The sequence below is a fragment of the Limanda limanda genome, chromosome 19 (assembly GCF_963576545.1).
Source record: "Limanda limanda chromosome 19, fLimLim1.1, whole genome shotgun sequence".
Classification (NCBI taxonomy): Eukaryota; Metazoa; Chordata; class Actinopteri; order Pleuronectiformes; family Pleuronectidae; genus Limanda; species Limanda limanda.
The window spans coordinates 4261706-4282661 of NC_083654.1; the positions used below are offsets into that span (position 1 = coordinate 4261706).

At 43.1% G+C, this 20956-nt stretch overlaps 2 protein-coding genes across 8 annotated transcripts in view; both read left to right on the forward strand.

Moving 5' to 3' along the window:
- arid1ab (AT-rich interactive domain 1Ab) overlaps window positions 1-3255 on the forward strand; it is a 52595-nt gene extending 49340 nt beyond the window's left edge. For all 3 annotated transcript variants that reach the window (XM_061092604.1, XM_061092605.1, XM_061092606.1), the window contains 2 exons: window positions 151-281; window positions 374-3255. In XM_061092604.1, the coding sequence (XP_060948587.1) occupies window positions 151-281; window positions 374-2290 (2048 nt within the window). In that variant the 3' untranslated portion in view covers window positions 2291-3255. The remainder of the gene's footprint in view (window positions 1-150; window positions 282-373) is intronic.
- Window positions 3256-6527: 3272 nt separating this feature from the next.
- LOC133026304 (zinc finger protein ZFP2-like) lies at window positions 6528-15251 on the forward strand. Of its 5 annotated transcripts, XM_061093182.1 has the most exons (5): window positions 6528-7053; window positions 10116-10507; window positions 12909-12940; window positions 13034-13180; window positions 14430-14499. In XM_061093182.1, coding segments are annotated over exons 1-5 (1056 nt in total). In that variant the 5' UTR covers window positions 6528-6569; the 3' UTR covers window positions 14431-14499. The 5 variants fall into 5 exon arrangements, with proteins under 5 accessions (XP_060949165.1, XP_060949164.1, XP_060949167.1 ...); XM_061093181.1 differs by lacking the exons at window positions 12909-12940; window positions 13034-13180 and adding an exon at window positions 14735-15251 and having other exon boundaries at window positions 14430-14589; XM_061093184.1 differs by lacking the exons at window positions 12909-12940; window positions 14430-14499 and having other exon boundaries at window positions 13034-13131.
- Window positions 15252-20956: the final 5705 nt, after the last annotated feature.

The following is a 20956-nucleotide window of genomic DNA, read 5'->3' on the forward strand; positions in this document are numbered from 1 at the left end:
GGCTACTAAAGGTATTTCAGGAGATCATCTTTGAGGGGGGGGGGTGCTTATTAAGGTGTTTTGATCAATTGTGTTTTTGGAATCAAACTAAATGGTACAGATCATTGACCTGATAATAATCACATGCTTTCTGTTTGTGTCTTAACACAGGCACTCCTGAGGCTTGGAGAGTGATGATGTCACTAAAGTCAGGCTTACTTGCTGAGAGCACATGGGCCCTGGACACCATTAACATTCTGTTGTATGATGACAACAGCATTTCTACATTTAACTTGTGCTCGGTAAGTTGCTTGTCACATCTGTTGCGCTAAAAAAGACTTGTCGCACTGAGTTCAGAAGCTTGTTTTACTGACTGTCCTCTTCTGGTTCACAGCTTCCTGGATTCCTCGAGCTGGTGGTTGAGTACTTTAGACGTTGCCTCATCGAGATCTTCGGCATCCTAAAGGAGTATGAAGTAGGGGACCCCGGCCAGCGCACCCTCATAGACCCCAATGCTGCGGAGGACTCTGAAGATGACATCCTCATGCCAGAGGGTGAGGACATGGACACGGATGAAGAAGACGAAGATGAGGAGGAGGTAAAGGAATCAAAGGCCAACCCTGACACCTCCTCACCAATCCAGGTGAAACAGGAGGAGGAGAGCTCCCAGAAAGACAAGTCTTCAGAGGACGAGGAGAAGGAAAGGAAGCCTTCTGTCAAGGAACCCAGTACCTCTACCTCAGGGTCCTCCGTGGACCCCAACCTCCACTCGGAAAAGCCCAAGCAGGCTAGCAAGTTCGATAAACTCCCCATCAAGGTCGTGCGGAAGAAGAATCCCTTCCTGCTGAACCACTCATCCAAGCTTGGGCAGCGGCAGAGCTTTGACAGCGGCTTGATACACTGGAGCATTGGTGGGGGGGACACTACCGAACACATCCAGACCCACTTCGAGAGTAGGATGGAACTCCTCAAGCAACGGAAACGCTTGCAAAAGGCCGCCGAGAGCCGTAAGAAGGTCCAGCTTCTAGAGATGGCAACAGAACATCCTGAGAAATCCACGTCCAACGAGGAGGATAAACCTCTGGCGCAGCCAAACCAGTCGTCTGAACCTCAGAAGTCTCTAGCAGAGAAGACCACTCCTCCACTTCCAATCAGCGCACCAGTCACTGCCACCATTGATGACGTACTATCCGCTCGTCCGGGGTCGGTCACAGAGGAAGTGGTTCGTGGAGGCGCAGAGGAGCAGAAGGAGAACGGCAAGTACTTGTTCAGCATCAACCCTGAGTTCCAGAGCCGCCGAAACGTGAAGATCCTGGAGGACGAGCCTCACAGTAAAGACGAGACGCCACTCAGCACGCTGTCGGACTGGCAGGACTCGCTAGCCCGGCGCTGCATCTGCATCTCCAACATAGTGCGCAGTCTCTCCTTCGTCCCAGGAAACGATTTGGAGATGTCGAAACACCCAGGCCTCCTGCTGCTGCTGGGCCGCCTGGTGCTGCTCCACCACAGGCACCCCGAACGCAAACAAGCGCCGGTCACCTACGAGAAGGAGGAGGAGGAAGATGAGGGCGTGAGCTGCGAGCGAGACGAGTGGTGGTGGGACTGCCTCGAGGTGTTGCGGGAGAACTGTTTGGTCACTCTTGCGAACATCTCAGGCCAGCTCGACCTTTCCATCTACCCAGAGAGTATATGCCTGCCACTGCTGGATGGCCTGCTCCATTGGGCGGTCTGCCCCTCAGCCGAGGCCCTGGACCCTTTCCCCACGCTGGGGCCACACGGCTCACTTTCCCCCCAGAGACTGGTTCTTGAGACCCTCAGCAAGCTCAGCATCCAGGACAACAACGTTGACCTCATTCTCGCAACACCGCCGTTCAGTCGCATGGAGAAACTCTACGGCTCACTGGTGCGTCTAGTCGGCGAGCGCAAGGTGGCCGTCTGCCGGGAAATGGCGGTCGTCCTGTTGGCGAACCTCGCCCAGGGTGACAGCATGGCGGCTCGGGCTATTGCTGTGCAGAAAGCCAGCGTAGGTAACCTGCTGGGCTTCTTGGAGGACAGCCTAGCTGCCACGCAGTACCAGCAGAGCCAGAGCTCCTTGCTACAAATGCAGGGCGGGCCCCAGTTTGAGCCCACGAGCGTTGACATGATGCGGCGGGCGGCCCGCGCCCTGCACGCTTTGGCGAAGGTAGAAGAAAACCACTCTGAGTTCACTTTGTACGAGTCGCGGCTACTGGACATCTCAGTGTCCCCACTTATGAACTCTCTGGTGTCCCAAGTGATCTGTGACGTACTATTTCTGATTGGCCAGTCATGACAGCCGGTGGGAGGTTTCAGCTCCGCCTCTTTCTGTTCCCCTCACCCTCCTTTTTTTGTGTGTATGCGTGTGCGTATGTCTGCTGAGAGAGAATGAAAAGAGCAAAACTGACTGTCTTTTTTTTTTTATTTATGCAAAATCACCTCGGATTCCACTGTCTTTCTACCCCTGCTTCTCACTAAAGGAAGGAATATCATGAAGTAGCTGTGGATTTTAAACGTCTGAAATGGAAAGATACTGGCAAAGAAGATCAGATTGGGACCCAGGCATAGGACAGGAGTGCGCTGCCCTGCGAAAAGGACTCGTTTTTTTAATTAAAGAAAAATCTCCAGAAAAAAAAGAATAAACTGTAACCAAAGTTGCTGTCTCGTTTACAGTGAGTTTGGGGGATACGTGTGCTCGCTTCCTCCCGCTGGGGGTCGGCAGGGAGAGGAGGGCACAGACTAAACAATATTATGGTTCGTGTTTGGAGGCTACATAGACTCACGGACTGTGGTGTGGTATAATTGCTGTAACTTTGGATGCTATATACTCAGCCCCACAGGAACCACATTATTGGCTGTGAACAGACATCTGTCATGGGAGGCCTGTGCAGTAGATTGTAGGACTTTTTTCTGTACTGTACACCTTAAAAACTGTAAACATACTGTAATAATACTGTTTCACACTGAGATACGCTGGCTTGGCAGCAAACTGTAGTTTTTAAAAACAGTTTTAGTTAATGTCGAGAGAGAAAACGGCTTTCCCCCCAAAGTATGGTGAACCTACAACACCCCGACCTCTTCTCTTTGTCCCTTGATTGTATGACTTGACCCTTATATTAAAAAGTCACCTCTTAAGGACTGGTCCTCAACTCTAGATGCAGTCCGAGCTGCAGTGTATATATGATGTTGTACATTACACTTCTCTCTCTTTCTCAACTTCTGTTGCTCTTCACCATTTTTAATCTTTGACGATTTCCAGTCGCCCGCCCCCCCCCCCCCCTTCCCTCCTCCCCCCTGCATCAAGTAAGCCATGTGATGACTTGACGCCCGCCCTCTCCGTTCCTCTGGCGCCTCGCTCTGCTCGTATCGCGCTCCGGGTGGGGGGGGGCGGTGGGAGGGTGTTAAGCTGCTGTCCAACGCCACCCCCAACAAACACAACTTCAAGTTTCAGTTTGTCTCCAGTCTGGGTGTAGAGAATATAACAAGAATCATGTCTGCGGTTCCATCTGAGCTCCTTCATAAATGACAAACTAGACCTTGATGAAGAAAACCATTTTAATTTTGTTTATTTTGTTTTTTCCAGTGATGCGGATTCTGCATATTTGTATTTCAGATGATGTAGCTAAAACTTGATGTAAATTCCTCTTTTTTTCCTTTTTTTGGCTTAATGAATATCATTTATTCAGTATGAAATCTTTATACTATATGTTCCACGTGTTAAGAATAAATGTACATTAAATCTTCGTAAGACGTTTGCTGTGGTTTTATTTATTATTCCCCTCATACACGGCTGAGGCAGCAGCGAATAAGATGCTGAATTTTTCATTGGGCTCGCACATCACTCGCTCAGAGACAAATTGACACATATGAAGCAGTGTGCAGCGTGTTTTGCTGACAATTTAGATATTTGCCCATGGACTCAGGCTCGGCTCAGCGGAGGACGCTGCTTATCGAATGCACAGCCATGTTTTCCAGCCCTGCAGTGATTGACATCTCACCCCGGTGTTCGGGCTGTCGTCGTCCCTGGATCATACGTGCTGATATTTACATGTGCTGTATATGTGCATTAGTGGAGAAGTGTGGGCAGGCAAAGACTGCTTGATACATACAAATTACCTTGAAGCTTTTATGTACTATAAGATTGTTTTCTTTATTCTTATTCCAGAATAATGTTGATATTTTGCGAGAAGGTGCACTAAAAAACCGGATCAAACCAGAAACATGCTGATGGAAAGTGAGTTCTCATTTGGAAGGGTAAGAAAATACCAGAAGAAACAGTAGTTCAGCTAGAGTTCTGAATTTATTTCCATTAAGGTTTTCAATAAAGAGACAAAATATCATGTATAAAGCAGCATGATGTGGTTTTACTTCGTTAAGCTTCACTGAATCAGGAAGTCTCATTAACATCAGTTAGCTGCTTTCACACATGTACGGAGTTCCTCATTCTCACTGAGAGTGTCCCCCTAGTAAAAACTCAGGAGAATGTCCGTATGAGCCGATGTGAGAACACAGCAGGGGGTCGTCTGGAGGATTCACAGTGAGCGAGTAGGTGTGTTAACGTTTCTAACATATGACAGATGTAAAAAATACATCAGGATGAAAAAGAGTTGCCATACAGGTAGAAGACGCTGACAAAGATGTCATGTGAGGTTTTTGGTAACAAGAGCCGACGCAGGTGTTGATATGATGTAAATAAAAAAGTGATCTCCATAGAATAATTTACACGTTACATCCTGTCTCTTCCTGCTGCACCTGAACACTCTGGAGAAATGTGTGTGTCTGAGCGAAGAATTTACTGCTGCGATGGTTTTCAATTACGGCTTTGACGAAATCGTTGGGGTTATTACAAAACTGTGTCCACAGGATGAGTAACATGACAGGTAAACTAAACGTGTAAAATCTTATATTTAAAAACAACTTATAGGCCTTCAGGGTGAAGAGACAAGCAGTCAAGTGACAACACGTTAAAGAACAGGTGTTGTGAAAATGTGTTAAGTCCAAAGGAACTCATCCTAAACCCTAACCTGGACAGAGGATGAACTTAACACTGTTCCTCATCTAAGTTCATACCTATCAGTACTGTTGTTTTGGTCCCTACTGTCGTGTTTTCATTCTTTGTACTATTGCGCTCCCTAGAGGTCAGTTGTAGGTAATGGCACAGAGAACAGGCCGTCTTTGAGGAAGAAGACTCGCTTTAACATTTTCATTGATTTCTTCGAGAAAAAAAATCATGGATCTTGATATTTTTGAGTTTGTGCAATTTGGTGCGGATCTACCAAAATAATCTAAACATATTGGATTTAAATATGAATTTGTGGACATATGAGTGTCATTCTAGTTGTTTTTTGCAAATAGGGAACACATAGTAAAAGTGTTTTTCTGTTTGTAAAATAGAAAATGCTGTGGAGGACTGAAAACAAAATCTATTGTAATTAAAAACTATTCAGTCAAGATAGCAAAAACAAGTAAATAAGAAAATACACATAAGAAAATCCTCATGCAGTCATTATCTTTGTAAAGTGTATTGGGCTCAACTAAGGAAAACTATCAAACCTCAAAAACCTTTATTAATCCAAAAATAAACTAACATTGATTGTACAGTAGGTGTGGGTTTTTTACGATGACCTTTTCTCATTCTTGTATTGATCAACATCTTTATGTACACAATATATAGTTGAAAGGCTGCACTGAGTTCTATTAGCTGGAGCATAAGCAACAAAAAGACAAAAGGAGAAGAGCATCTCCAGACATACACAGCCTCAGCTGATTCTCTTTTTTGACAGTGGTGGGGGGAGCTGGAGCCGCTGCCCGCTGACGTTGGGAGAGAGGTGGGGTTCAACCTGGAGAGGTCGCGAGGTCATCACAGGGCCAACAACCATTCACACTCACACCTACTTCATGGTCTTTTGGAGGAAGCCGTATGAAACACTCGCAGACACAGAGAGATCTCCAGGTGCTGGTCGGCTGTCGGGTTCAAACCTTACTGCTGAGTAAATAAAAAATACTATTATTCTGCCCTGTATTGCTTGGTACTCTGTACAATTTGACTCTAGATATAAAAACAAAAGTCGTAACAATAGACATACATATATTTCCTAATACTTTTACGTGTGAATTCAGACTGGACTCGTGATTTGACTCATTCTATCTCCATGTTTCTCTCACTCTGCAGGTCCACGCTGGCAGAAAAACCCTCTTACACACACACACACGTTTGTACACCTTACCTTAACCCTAACCATTCAAACCAAATGCCTAACCCTAACCCTTCACCTAACCGAATTCTAACCCTAAAACCAAGTCTTTACTCCCAGACTGCAGTATATGAACTAACATTAGGGAATTCATGTAATCTGGGACATTGGGTAAAGTGGGACACCTCAGCTCCAGACTGTTTATTTCCTGTTCTAACTAAATCTAGTCAACAGGACTTTTGCAAACATGGATGTCATGTGACTGAAACCACTTGACTTCATGGGGGTGGGGTCACAGAAAGGGGCGGGGTACGTGTCATTCAGAAGCTCCCTCTTGGAATTACAGGACCAGGTCAGAGACATGGGATTCTGACCAGATTCATGTCAAACAGGTTTGATCGCCAGCGTGAGAAAGCAGCTAACGTTGCTATCCAGTCCAGCAGGGGTCGCTGTTCGCTCCGCTCCGCGCTACCCTCGCGTCTGAGAAAACTATCGTTGACGCGGAAGTCAGGCTCTGTATTTACCTCCAGCGGACTCTTTGTTTGCTCTGGGACTCGAACCCCCGCACGGAACGGGACGATGTGCGCCGTGCAGCTGATGCGGGTCTCAGTCCATGAGCGGATCAGCGCCGCGGCCGAGGACTTCCTGCTGCAGGTGGACCGAGGGCCGGAAGCGGCGCGGGTCCTGGTGCTCAGGCCGCTGCTGCTGGAGCGGCTGACGGCGGCGGCGGAGGCGATCGTCGGCCTGTTCCAGGAAACCGTGGCGGGGTACGAGGACGTGGTGCAGCGGTCCGAGCGGGAGATCTGCCGCCAGAGGAGGCTGCTCGACGCCGTGCTGAAGCCCGAAGTCCGGCTGCACCGAGCAGGTCAGTGCCTGCTCCCTGGAGCCGGAAACACCCGAGCCGAGCCGATCCGTGCCGAGCTGGAGATGGCTGGTCGGGTTAAGGAGATGGGCGTCACCAAAGTTATTGAGTCTGGTGCACGACTGCTAGTTTTTAGAACGTCCATCCTTTTAAAAGTGTGTCTTGGGTTTTCAAAACGACGGTATTTATGAAGATAATTACACAAATCACATGACACATACCAACCATTACTATCAGAATCAGAATTCTTAATTGCCAAGTATATTTGCACATACAGGAAATTGCCTTGGTGTGGTTGGTGCACTGTACTTAAATAACAATCAGACATTAAACAACAATATATATAAATATATATAAAACAAAACAATATATATAGTAAGAGAGTTATGGGCACGTACAGTGCTAAGGTGCAGAGATTTTCTGGAATAGGTAGTGACCGGGGAGTTCAACCTGTAGAGTCCACACAAATATTCATTAACAAGGAAAACAGCTGTGTGTGTGTGTCGTTGTGTGTCAACTCTATTATATATATAATTATAATAGCACAGTGTGATAAAGGAAGATGGATAAAATACCAACAACATAAGACATGTTCATTTGCTGTTACTTAATCGTAATCTTGTTTACACACAATCAACTGTTTGTCTTCCTGACGGCAAACATCCAAACAGGAAGGTGTTCACATTTTGTTTACTTAATTTGATTGTTTATGAAGATTTCCTCATAGTTTTTTGCCGAAGTGAAACCGCAAGGTATCTTTTTGATGATTTAGAATCTGTAAAGAACATTTAAAACTTCCTTACAGCGATGTTTGGTCGAAAAAGTTATATTTTTGATGTTCAAGGAAAGTAAATACAGGGGGTGCAGAAGCAAGATGTTTCTGCTGTGTGTATGCAGCGGCGTTGCAATGGCAGGTTGCTGGTATAAGGACTGTATTTCAATAATAAAAGTCAGGCTATGTACTCAACTAAATACCAGAACAACACAACATGTTTGCCACTGCTGCTTGGGGATCAGGGCAGACACATATCATAATGTCCTTATCCTTGTACCGAGCTGTATGACTCTGCCGTGTGTCCTCACTTTACACAATAAAAATGAACATCAACGGTAATCAGATGTTATTAGGACCTGAACAGGGCTGAACTTTGCTTTTTGTTTGATTTGCTTTGGAGTTTATGAAACACGTATTAAAACACACCTGCCACACATAACACAAGATGAGGTGTGACGCACACAGCCAGGACTTCAGGGCTGCAGGGACGGGAACAATCCAGATTCATGATCCCACACCATTGATTTATAGCTTAATAAATTAGAACGTCATGTGTGTGAAGAGCGACGGACACAAGCAGACACACACACACTCCTGCAGACAGGAGACGAGTTCTTCAATATGAAACCAGAGGGTAGTTGCACTCAGACGTGGTGAGAAGAAGAGAGATCAGAGGTATGACTTTAGATCTTTCATGATCCAACACCATCAGTTAAATAAACTACTAAAATGTCATTGTCAGTTTGTGTGGAACTCATCTAAAGCATAACCATCCCATCAACCTGTTGAAATATCCTTTGTACCAAATATTAAAATTTTACTCAAACCATTTTTGTTAACAGCACCAGAGAGTTTTGTCTGATGTTTTGTTTGTGTGTGGTTTTATGTTTAATTTATTTAGGATGGTTTCACATTTTTCCAGTAACACACTGATTATTCTCCAAAATTCAAAGTTTATTGCACTTTGGAAGATTGTACTTGCATTGTTATATTGTCATATCAGTGGTATAAAATGTGTCTCAAAATCATGTTAATAATTAATTTATAGCAATAATTTCCAGGGAAAATATATATCATCCCAAAAAAAGGTGTTATTGTGACAGACCTCAATTGTTTTTAACGTCCAATACATAACAAGTATGCCATGTCTGGATATATGAGTCTGAATAAAATAGCGTGGAACAGATCAATACCCTCATGCATCTCAAAAGTGTACAATTTTAAAGGGAGTCTGGTGAAATTGCAAAACACAAACCTCTGCCGGTTGCAAAAACAATGATGATACTGCGCATGTGCAACTCTCGCGAGAGCAAGTAAAATGCATCACTCGTTAGCGATTTCCACCATCAGCTCCGGGGGAAAAACAAAAATTTGTCATCAGATATCTAAAGTATTTACTGAAAAAAAAGAAGAGTGAGCCATCTCAATTCCTTCTCACCTCATTTGAGAGTTACACTTCATGAGTGACAGCTGTTTGTTTTGTCTCCAGATAAGAATTTATAGAGATCAGATCAAACTAATTGGAGGTAAAATCGGCCATAATGTATTCATTTTTAAACATATATGTATTAATGGACATTCAGGTCCAATTAGAAATCCTTCCCCTAAAGTTCAGAGAATAGTAAATAATTTTTTTTTATCAAATATAAGAATGAAAGTTACAGAGACAATGAATGAATTTAAAAGCCTCAGATGTGACTTACTGAAAGGCAGAAACAATCATTTGATTTAAAAGGAGTGAGTTGTAGCAGACATGAAATATTACCTATTAAATATTAGTTATAATATAATATATTTGTATTATGTACAAGGGATTTTCACCATTTTATCCTATATTCTAAAATCTTTAGTGTGGATTGTCCACTGCCTGGAGGTGATGTGGCATGCTTGAATTAAACAGACTTTTGATTTGCTGCTGCCTTTGCAAACACTACAATATTTCTCCTTTTTGAATACGCTGTAAGGTCACAGGGTAACCCCAGTACAGGGGCATTTGGACCTGCTTTTTTAAAGAGTGAGAGTCTTTAGCCTTGTAGAGTTTGACTTCATTAAAGTTTCAAAGACGATTCAGGTGGTGGTGGTGGAGACAGGCTTTTTTGTATTGACAGCAGTGGGATATATGATAGGTAGGCTCAGAACTTGAGTGTACAAAGTGACCAATTGAAGGAGAGGAGCAACACTGTCCTCACCTCCAAAGTCTAAACGTTCAATGATGCAACTGCCGGCCAGTGTTTTTTTCATGTGTGCAAATAACTAAATAAATGTCATCCCACTCTACTCTCCCCTGCAGACGTCCAGCAACTAAAGGTGAATGAGGAAGCGGTTCCTCCTGAGTATCAGGATTGGATCCCCAGTGTAGACCAGGAGGACTCGGAACCCCCACACATCAAAGAGGAACAGAATGAACTGTGGATCAGTCAGGAGGGAGAGCAGCTTCAGGAACTGGAGCAGACCGACATTATCAAGTTCACATTTACTCCTGACACTGTGAAAACAGAAGGAGATGAAGAGGAACCTCAGTCCTCACAGCTTTATCCGAGTCAGACTGAAGAGGACAGAAAAGACTGTGGGGGACCAGAACCAGCCAGGAACTCTGGTCCTGATGTACATTTACAACCATGTCCTGAGGACACGGCCATAAACACTGATGTTGATGGGATAGAGTCCAGGGAGCCTAAGCCTGTAAGTGATATGAGATGTACAACTGACAAGAAACCATTGAACTGCTCAGAGTGTGGCAAGAGATTTAGCCGTATGTACTATCTGAAGGCACACATGACCGCTCATACTGGAGAGGAACCTTTTAGTTGTTCTGAGTGTGATAAAAGATTCACCCTCAAGGAGCATCTGAAGTCACATTTGAAAATTCATACGGGAGAGAAACCTTTTAGCTGCTCTGTGTGTGGGAAAGGATTTAGGATAAAGGGCGATATGCTAACACACGTCTCAGTTCATACAGGAGAGAAACCGTTCAGCTGCTCTGAGTGTGGTAAACACTTCAGGCTGAAGCGACAACTGCAAACACACGAGGCCATTCACACGGGGGAGAAACCCTTTAGTTGCTCCGAGTGTGGCAAGAGATTTGGTCAAAGGGAATATCTGAGATCCCACATGAGGACTCACACAGGAGAGAAGCCGTTTACCTGCTCTGAGTGTGGCAAAAGTTATCACCACCAGGCCGGCCTGCAGGCACATTTGAGGAATCACACAGGAGAGAAACCCTTCAGTTGCTCCGAGTGTGGCAAAAGATTTAATCACAAGAGCTGCCTGCGGGTACACGAAAAGATTCACACACGAAACCAACCGTTCAGTTGCTCTGACTGCGGTAAAAGATTTGATGACGAGAGTCGTCTGCAGATGCATGAAAGGATTCATTCACGAGATCAACCATTTACTTGTCTTGACTGTGGGCAAAGATTTAGTTATAAGGCCAAACTAGAGGCACATTTCAGAGTTCATACCGGAGAGAAACCATTTAGCTGCCCTGAGTGTGGTCAGAGCTTCAGTCGCAAGGACAGTCTGCAGATACACGTCAGACTTCACACGGGAGAGAAGCCGCTCAGTTGCAGCATTTGCGACGAAAGGTTTAGCTGGATTTATCAGCTCAAAGCCCATCAGTGTGCTGGTGAGTCCTCACAGCTTCATCCGAGTCAGGCTGAGGAGGACCGAGGGGACTCTGGAGGTCCTGAACCAGCCAAGGATTCAGGTCCTGATTGACATTATTGTGGTCAAGACTGAAGACTCTTCTGAACCTGAGACTGAAGACAGTGAAGTTGGTTAGAAATAGACAAAGGGACCACAATGTGTCCTGTCTGCCTGGACACTAACAATTAGAAACTCCCTGTAAGTAGCATTGTTTGGTTTGTGAGTTAGGTACAGTAATAATCATGTCGTCTTAAATTTAAGCTTTTTAATTGAAACCAACATATAGCATGATACCCACGTGGTAATTATTTTTCACTGCCAACACTGCGAAGCTATACGTCTCCATGAGCGCATGAGGAGTCCGCTGCTCTTCTTCAAGTAGGAGGTCGGAATATCCGAGTTGCCTGAACGCAGCACAGTGATGATGTGAGCAGCTGTAGGAAGCAGCCCGGAGTTATACTCTACAAGCCCCGCTGAGAGACCCGCAGCTAGCCGCTGAGAGCTAGCTGGATTTGACGGTTCTCAACCTCTCAGTCCGGCTGTTGTTACGTCCTCAATCCCGGAACCCCTCACCCAGACCCGGGTCTCTCCGGGTTCCCTTCCCCGTAGACTGAGGGTCCGTGTGCGGACATGAAGCCGAGCCCCTTCGGACCCGGACAAAGCCGGGTCTGGTTGAGGGGTTCCGGGAGTGAGAACGTGACAACGACCGGACTGAGAGGTCGAGAACCGTCAGATCGAGCTAGCTCTCAGCGGCTAGCTGCTCTCTCAGCGGGGCTGAAGAGTACAGCAGCGCATATTTACAGGTGTAACCATTGAACGGATCCCGTTTAACTGCCACAAGAGTTGTTCATCTTGTCATAAAGATCGCAATGAGGAAACACGCTGTGTTTTTTCTATTTTCACTGCATTTTAACAGTCTATAAATAGTGAATTTTAATATAAAAATATTAATGATTAATCGAAAATTCGTCATTAACTCTCCCGACGATCGATTAAGACAATTGTCTTAATCGAATGCCCATCCCTAGTGTAAAGAGATAATTTGGCTCTAAAGTTGAAAAAGTTATATGCTTTTGTACAAATTTGTACAAAGTTCATTGTGAAAATACATCTTCACACATGTTGATGAATTATTTAGTGCTTGAAATGGATTAACTGGAATCTTAGTTACTTAATAGCAGTGGAATATATGTATAAATTGTGACATAACTGCCAAAATTAAATTTTTTAAAAACATTTTCTGAGTAGAAGTGTTGTTTGTCACTCTGCTTGCTCCAATTTTTAGAGGGACTGAGTTAAATTGGGACTGAATAATGACTTTATCCTATTATATCAAGCTTAATGGAATATGTGAAAATGAGAAATGAGCCTTACAACAACGTCCTTGTCCCAAACTAGCGACGTCAGCAGCTTTAAACTTCACTGTTCTCTTTGGCAGTTTTCCATGTCTGGTGTCCAGTGGGTTTTCAAGTGAGTGTTGATTGGTTGGTATCACAACAAACAGAGGCAAAACCAATCCCAAAGGTAGCAACAGATGACGTGTGTCCCACTTTCTCTTCACAGGCTCATAACTCACATTCTGAGTGACCTCACAAGAGGCAGACATCTTTACGCCTCCACGCCGGAGACAGCCAGTGGCAGGAGGAGGCGTTTGGGTTGCTCATACGACACATATCGAAAGAAAATCTTGATGGAATTTCCTCAAATTTGGTACAAACATTCATTGGACTGATTGATTGGATGATCTGAACAGATTTTATTGGTCAAAGTTGCAGATCACTAACCTCACAAGTACATTTTTTTGCCTTTTGAACACGATGCTTCACTAGGGCTGGTTGTCCATGAACATGAGGTGGCAACTCGCACCCAGAACCAAAACCAGTGTGCAGGATGCCACCTCACAGTCATGCTCATGATCTTTTTAAGTTGTTGAAAAGGTTGCTTCCTTGTTGTGCACTTGTTTGTTTGTCTGCACCTGTTACAGGTCAGTCCGTCTGTGTCTCACACCGATATGTGAAATGAAAATAATGAAATTATCAAAAGATCTGGCTGAGATTTTGACCCACAGTTGTTGACCAATGCTGTAGTTTTTCTGAGGACGTTGAATGTTTGCACACTGTCGCTTCATTATTTTAAATTGAGGAACAAATCCTTGTTCAATAGCACCAAACTCAGCACTGCACTTTTTTGGGAAATTTCCTATAGACATATTATAGGTGATAATAGTTTGGGAGATATACGCTCCGCATACAGACAGACACACACCAACATATATATATGAATATAAAATAGGGGAATGAGAGGCAGACATAGAATAATATAAATGGTATACATAATACAGATCGAAATTCAAGACATTTTCAAGAGGACACTAATGGAGAGGGACCTGGATGGAGCCATAATGGTGGATCTCCACATGAGTATGTGCAATAGCCTCCTCTGTACGCGCATGCGCAACAGGTACCTTAGCAGTTGCATTGTGCATGTGCGTGTTTTATACAATTTTAAGGAAGTTATATAAACTTTTTTGGCTTTTCCAAAGTTACATTCAATGTTGTTTATCAAACTTTAATATATCGAACCATCCTGATGATTGATAGAGTCACAATTGATTTGAAAATGCCAAATGACTCCTAACAGTTAGCTAATGTTAGCATTTGAATGCCATAGCTGCAGGACAAGTAATGGTAAGCACTTATTAAATATCTAAAGTTAAAATGTTTGAATCACCTTGGATTAGCTTGCTGGGCAGCAGGCGTTGACCTAGAGATTCAGAGCTTGCAGTGTAGAATGCAGTTGACTAACCTTACTACAACCACAACTAACCATAGTAGGACTTGGCTTAAATACTGCCAGACAAACCAGCTCATAGTTTAGTGCTATATGTATGTTACTGTTTAACTTCAGTATGTATCTAGAATGACCCATAATAATCCGAAAAAATGTCATCGTTTTCCAGATGCACCCTTCTATAATCAGGAGTGGACGACATTTAGTGAGCACATCCCACGGCTTTGAACAGTTTGGTTGTCCTCTGTGCCCGAAATTCATCACCTCACGAGGCGACACGATACGGAGACACCTGAACGCCCACGTACATAATGCAGTGCATCTCCAAGGTGAGTAATGAAAAATGACATCCTTTCCCATGGAAATTGAATGCTGAATGACATTTTTGTGCTTGCAAACACAAGTCAGGAAGTTGTTTTGTACACCTTTGTTTTTTTGAGTTGCAAAGTCAGTAAGGTTCCTTTTTCTTTGCAGATATCATCATTTGCCGATGCAACATGTCGTGCAGAGGCACCGGTCATTACCACTGTCCAAACTGCTCTAAGACAATCATGCGCAGAGAAGATATGGTTTTACATGCGACTGGATGCAAGAGAACAAGTGATATATCACCAACGCCAGGTGAAACAACCTCATTGGTCTCACACCCATCACGGACACCTAGAGCTGATATCAGCCCACCTGCGCTATCCCCATCATTGGTGTTCATTCCAAACATTTGCTTCACAAGAGATGTCAGCACATGCTTCAGGATACACAAAACCTGACTCAGAGAGTTGGACCTTCTGGATTTTGTCGTAGAGGTGCGAATCATGGTGGCCTTGCAAAAACCTCATGATAAGACTGAATGGACATATTTTGCTGTTATACTGCAGTATATAGTCTTCATTGATATTTCAAAAGACGGGATCATTTGTTCACTGTTTCAGGTTACCATGGCCAGGGCGAGACAGATTTAAATCTTATTCAAATAAATGAACATATAAATTGAGTTGTTGTGATGTGTGTAACCATTTAGAAGCTTCATGCCGTTTGATAAATCTATTCTTGTGGTGGATGGTCTTTACAGAATGAACCAGGGGAGCACATGGAAGATGGGCTGGAGGGGGGAATGTGGGGAAATCATTGCATTTCATCATGATTGTAACATTTTGACATAGTCATGATGAAGAATGAATAGTGTAGGGACAAATGATTGCTATATGGGGTTCAGGTAAAGCAGTGCTTAGATTTAAAGACTTACAGTGTGGTTACTCCTAAAGGAAATATGGAAGCTCGTAGCCTCCAAAGAGGAGACATTGTTATACAGATCCTATGCTGATAAGCAACGGACCTCACATCCATGGATAGCTTCTAAATGGATGTAAGGATGTGAGGTTTCTCTTTCTCTCTCAGGGCTTCCACACCCCCAGCAGACCATGGTGTACAACACTGCAGATGTCTCCACAGTGTCTTAAAAAGTCCTTAACATTGTCCTGACCTCTTGGAAGGACCTCCGTCCCCTCAGCAGATGGAGACAACTCTGGCTCTTCTACTGGACGATGTCTGTGTTGGTGGATCAGTCCAGTTTGTTGTTAAGATGAACACACCATTGTTCACAGATATTACTCTGCCAATCACTACATAGTGAATTTCAAAAGACATAAACATTATAACGTAATTGATTTATTGATATGACTTGAAGTCTTGGTACTTGTAAATTAGTCATTTTTACTGTATCAATTTAAAGAAATAACAGATTTATAGTCCCACATCTGCACGTTAATATGACTTCATACTGTAGCTTTGTTTATTTGTTTATTTAGAAGGATCCCCATTAGCTCTACCCTAAGACAGAGCTACTTTTAGTGGGGTCCACATAGAAGACATACATACAGATATCAAACATTTAAAACATACATTACAATACCTATATCAAATATTTAAAACATACGTTAAATTACAAATATCAAAAGTTAAAATACATTGAATAATTATCATACAATTATATGTTACAAATATCAAAAATAAGTTAGTGGTTATATGCAGTTTTACCTTTGTCATGATATAAAATACTGATTCCATAGAAGTGAAAACGTCAAACGTCAAACCATGTAATGGAGTCCTACACATTTATGTACAGTCCAGCACCATCTAGTGTCACAAGTATGTATCAATTAACAGAAACTACAAATTAAATTTCCCACATAAGGAAGTTAGACAAAGAAGTATATGGAATATACCTTAAATATTGTGGGCCGTTATTGAAGTATATTCCACAACATGAGATCACTCACGATCATCATTTACATCTGAACATGAATCACAATGAAATGAGGCAATTTTCCCGTGATTTACATTATTCTAAAGACAACATAAACAACAGCAGCATTAAAGTTCCTCACAAGTAGTAAACAGAAAACAAAATTGTATTTGGGTGGAATAAGCCTTTAAAACTATAGGGTCAAGAAATGTGGTCCTCACTCTCCAGTATTGCAGGAAGATAATATTGCCCAGCAGGGGGCAGTAACGTATCACAAATGGGTACCGGATGTTTGACCTGGTACTTTTTTTTAAATAAGCGAATAGACGGTGAATAACAGAAATCCAATGGTTTAAAACCAATCCAGTGGAAAACAAGCAGCTATTACAGCGCTTACCGATACATAAGCTACTATTTCCTGACAAGAGAAGAACAGAAAAGAGACACGGCCAAAGATGAAGTGCACAAGCTGCTTTTGTAAAATAGCAAATTACAGTATGTGGGTTTAGTGGATTTTCCACCTTACAGTTTTTGGGTCATGGAAAATCCTTCTCCAGCATCACATGTTTGTCTTCTCTGCAACTTTTTCGACAATAATTTACAGAGTCTCCACCAATGGACTGTTTGATCACTTACCTGATAAGCTGCATGGCGTCGAGAGCCAAAATCCAGTTATAAAGTGCTTATAACTGCAGATTTAACATGATCGTTCAACTTCCCCCCGTTAAATCCATAGAAAATATTTGCAGAAAAGGCATAACAGAAATATCAATGCATCACATTTTTTTTTCTTTCATTATGAAACGTGGCAGGACAAATAATATGGTGAGCCGCCACTAATGGGAAACCCTGCGTTTACATGGTGAGATATGGCACCATCCTTAGTTTTCATGAAAATAACCCCTCATTAAAGGGAGTAAGGAGTAATTTTCCTGGTCGACCCAAAACTATTCTGACTGTCACTACTACAAGGGGCCTGTTTATATTCTATATGAAGCTGTCTTTGTGGAGTGAGTTGTCAAATGAGGTATTAAGGATTTTTTTACCATCCTCACACATTACTGTATATGCCACTATATATTATATGTATTATGTCTGTATAGGGGATAGGGGAACAGTGCTTGTTTAGTTCCACAGATACTCCTTTGTCACTCCGTGCAGTGCCCAAGGTCAGGTTATAGATAAAGGGCAAACCAACAGTACATTGTAGTGTCTATGTTGAAGGACTATCATATCTAATTCAGATGCCCCCGAAGGCACGAACTTCAACTCTCACCAACTTTAACTCTTTTGCGTATTTCACCAGCGAAAAGGTCTGTTAAAATGGGTTACACAAGTAGAGGGAGATATGAGGATGCTGTTAGAGACATCTTCAAACGTGGGGGTGACAATTTCTAATGTTACTCTGTTGGCGTTTGTATATTGTTCAACCTTCTGGTCTCCTTGATGCATCAATTCCACATTGAAATCTTCTGCATAAGACATCAGCTGCTGAGTTTTCCTTTCACCTGCTTCCAGTAAACTTCCATAACAAGAGGTAAAACGTACTACTAGCAAGGGTTGGGTAATAGTCCTATTTGTTAACTGATGCCTTCTAAGAGAAACACCAAAGACGTCGACCTTCATGTGTTGGGATCGTTCCTGGTAATATTTCTCTCTCTCAGCTGTTCCAGAACGTGTGTCTTCTTTACTGACAGTCCAACACACCGGTTTGTCTATCTTGGGCAGAACAAAGTCATCCTTCATCTCTGGTTTCTTGATTTTCACCTCGTTCCTCACCACGATGTCAGCACCTCGTCTGAAGCTCATTGTTAAGTTGAACAAGTTGTCCAAACCCAGGTTCTAGTCTGTGTGTGGCGGAGATTCCATATTGAGCCAAATCCACTTCTGTAAAGTTGGACACTGTTCCTGAGGCAAGTTGCTCAAATCCCAAGCGATACTTTGACGGTGAAAACTGATCCCATCTGCTTTGCTGAACATGGATCTGTCGTGAGTCTGTGTTCAGCTATCAATGTTGAAGTGGCTTGTGCAGATTTTGAAATCAAGCTTTCCACCAAGAGGCCAGAACCACGGCAGGACTTCGTCGCATACATTTCTTCGTTGAGGGATGTGAACATCGAGAGACACACAAAAGCTGGTGGCTCCACATATAGATACAAGGCAAAGCAGATATATGGCCAAGAACAGCCTCATCTGTCAGGCTGGACATGGGCAGTTTCATCATGGGAAAAAAAAAACATACCAGCATTTAAACTGACTCTATTCTCCAATTTGCTTTGGCAGAATTGAAAAGGAAGGAATGTAACTCAGCACATACAGCAAAAATGAAAATTCCCTCATTATCTACTCACAGTGTTAGAGCCCACATAGCACTTTAGGAGGGGTAAACATGTCCACAACCATTGGAAGTAGTGATGCTAGCGGATGTAGCCACACGATGGTGTGCTCACGTGTCAGTGAACGCACCTCAGAGAACAAGATCAGTGGACATTAAGGCTAAAAAATGGTGTAATGGTAAATGGTTTTGTATTTATATAGCGCTTTTCTAGTCTTGATGACCACATTCACCCATTCACACACACATTCATACAGTGCATCTAATCGCAGCACTTTGTTATTCTATGGGGGGGTCATTCGGGGTTCAGCATCTTGCCCAAGGACACTTTGGCATGCAGATGGGTCAGACTGGGGATCGAACTACCGACCTTCAGGTTCAGGACCACTCTACCCCTCAGCCACAGCCGCTCACATTTTGGCGCTTGACTCAGGATTTTAAAACTGTAACGATAGAAACAGTAATGTTTGGCTAGGTTTAAAAAGAAAAAGCACCCCAAGGTTCTGCAGTTGCATCTGGGGACTTAAAAATGTACAGTTGTTTTTTTTTCTTTAGTTTTCTTTATATATTTATCAAGTGTTAATGATGTATGTATTTAGTTGCAGTTGGTGGCCATCTTGTTTACCCCTTGTTTGTTATTTGGTTTGGCCAAACCCTATACATGTGGCCTCATGTCTCATTGGGTTAGTTAACACCGTCTCCAGCTGTTACGTTTAGTATAGTTACCTTTTGTTGACTTCTTTTATAGGCCTATTTTTTATATTTTATGTTTCATATTTCTTTGGGTAAACAAAAACCCAAGTTTTTCATTGGCAACTCACACCAATATCACCACTTTAACTGTCCATTTCGTTTAAAGTCCTCTCTGTCACCAGGTCCCACTGTTCAATCCCATCCTATGTTGTACTGCTGTAAAGGACCATAGAGCAAATTTGGGGAACACAAACTCCAAATCCTCAATTCAAATGCAAGTGTGAACTATATTTCATAGGTCTGTCGTTATTAAGTTTTAAATATAACACAAGTGCTTCAATGGGACTTTTATGCAGCGTGTTGCTAAAAAAGCCTGGACCGGTTTTCATGGCAGCTCCGAGAGAGTTCTCCAGTGAAGGGAAGTGCTGGGCTGCAGCTATCGAACGAGTTATCTCTGGCAGCGTCGGTGGAGACGGAAACCAAGATGAACCCAAGGGATCTGCCGGGGCCCTGTGTACTCCATACAGGGTCCCATTAGATGTGACAGGTGATATATTGTGCGAAGGGCAAAAACAAACTAGTCAGCGAAAGCAGGTAGACGTTGATAAACGAAGGCACACTGGGCTCATCATCTGGGAGCCGAGGGAATTGTCCCGCAAAATGTCACCTCAATATCTGGCCGAGCCGTCCGGCCCAATTAGGCCAGAGGAAGTGCTGCTGTAGGGACTGTAACTCTCTGACAGGGTTCCTTTGCAGTCAGAGGTTTGAAAAGTAAAATGTCACACGTCTGCTAGTTTCCAGTCCAGCTCCCTGGGCTGTGATTACCCAGCCACAAAATGAAATAAGTGTCTCATTCTACACTTTTAAAGGCACATTTGAAAATGTAAATTTATCAGAGAGATTGTGTAAAAGACTGAGGAAGTTAAACGTTGTGTTTATTGTTTTCATGGTTAAAACAGAGAAACATTTACCCATCAATGCGATCGTTTCAAAGCGACACAGCAATCTCCTATACACCAACATGTCAGCTAAACAGCTCCTGGGGGATGAAATACTTTTCATTAAAGGCGAATGAAACCTTGTCACTTATCTACGACACACACACACAAACCCGCACTGTACAAGTCCCATATTGATTCAGTGTAATTTGTTGGATGTGATATTGATTTCCTGTTCTGTTCCGTGAATACACTAAGTTTCACATTTGCGTCACAGAGGACAAGAGAGAGGTCGTCACAACTTAACCTGCAGTTAATGTTGTGCGAGGCTCAATCAGACAAAGTGAGGAAACTGTACTCAAGGTTCAGTGTGGAAATTAAATTTACGATAATTTCTCAAAGTGACTTTGCACCACAACAGAAGAAGGTCAATTGGAATGTTAAGTGCTAAGACAATGGCAGGTCCTGGTACTTGGGTCCTCTACTTT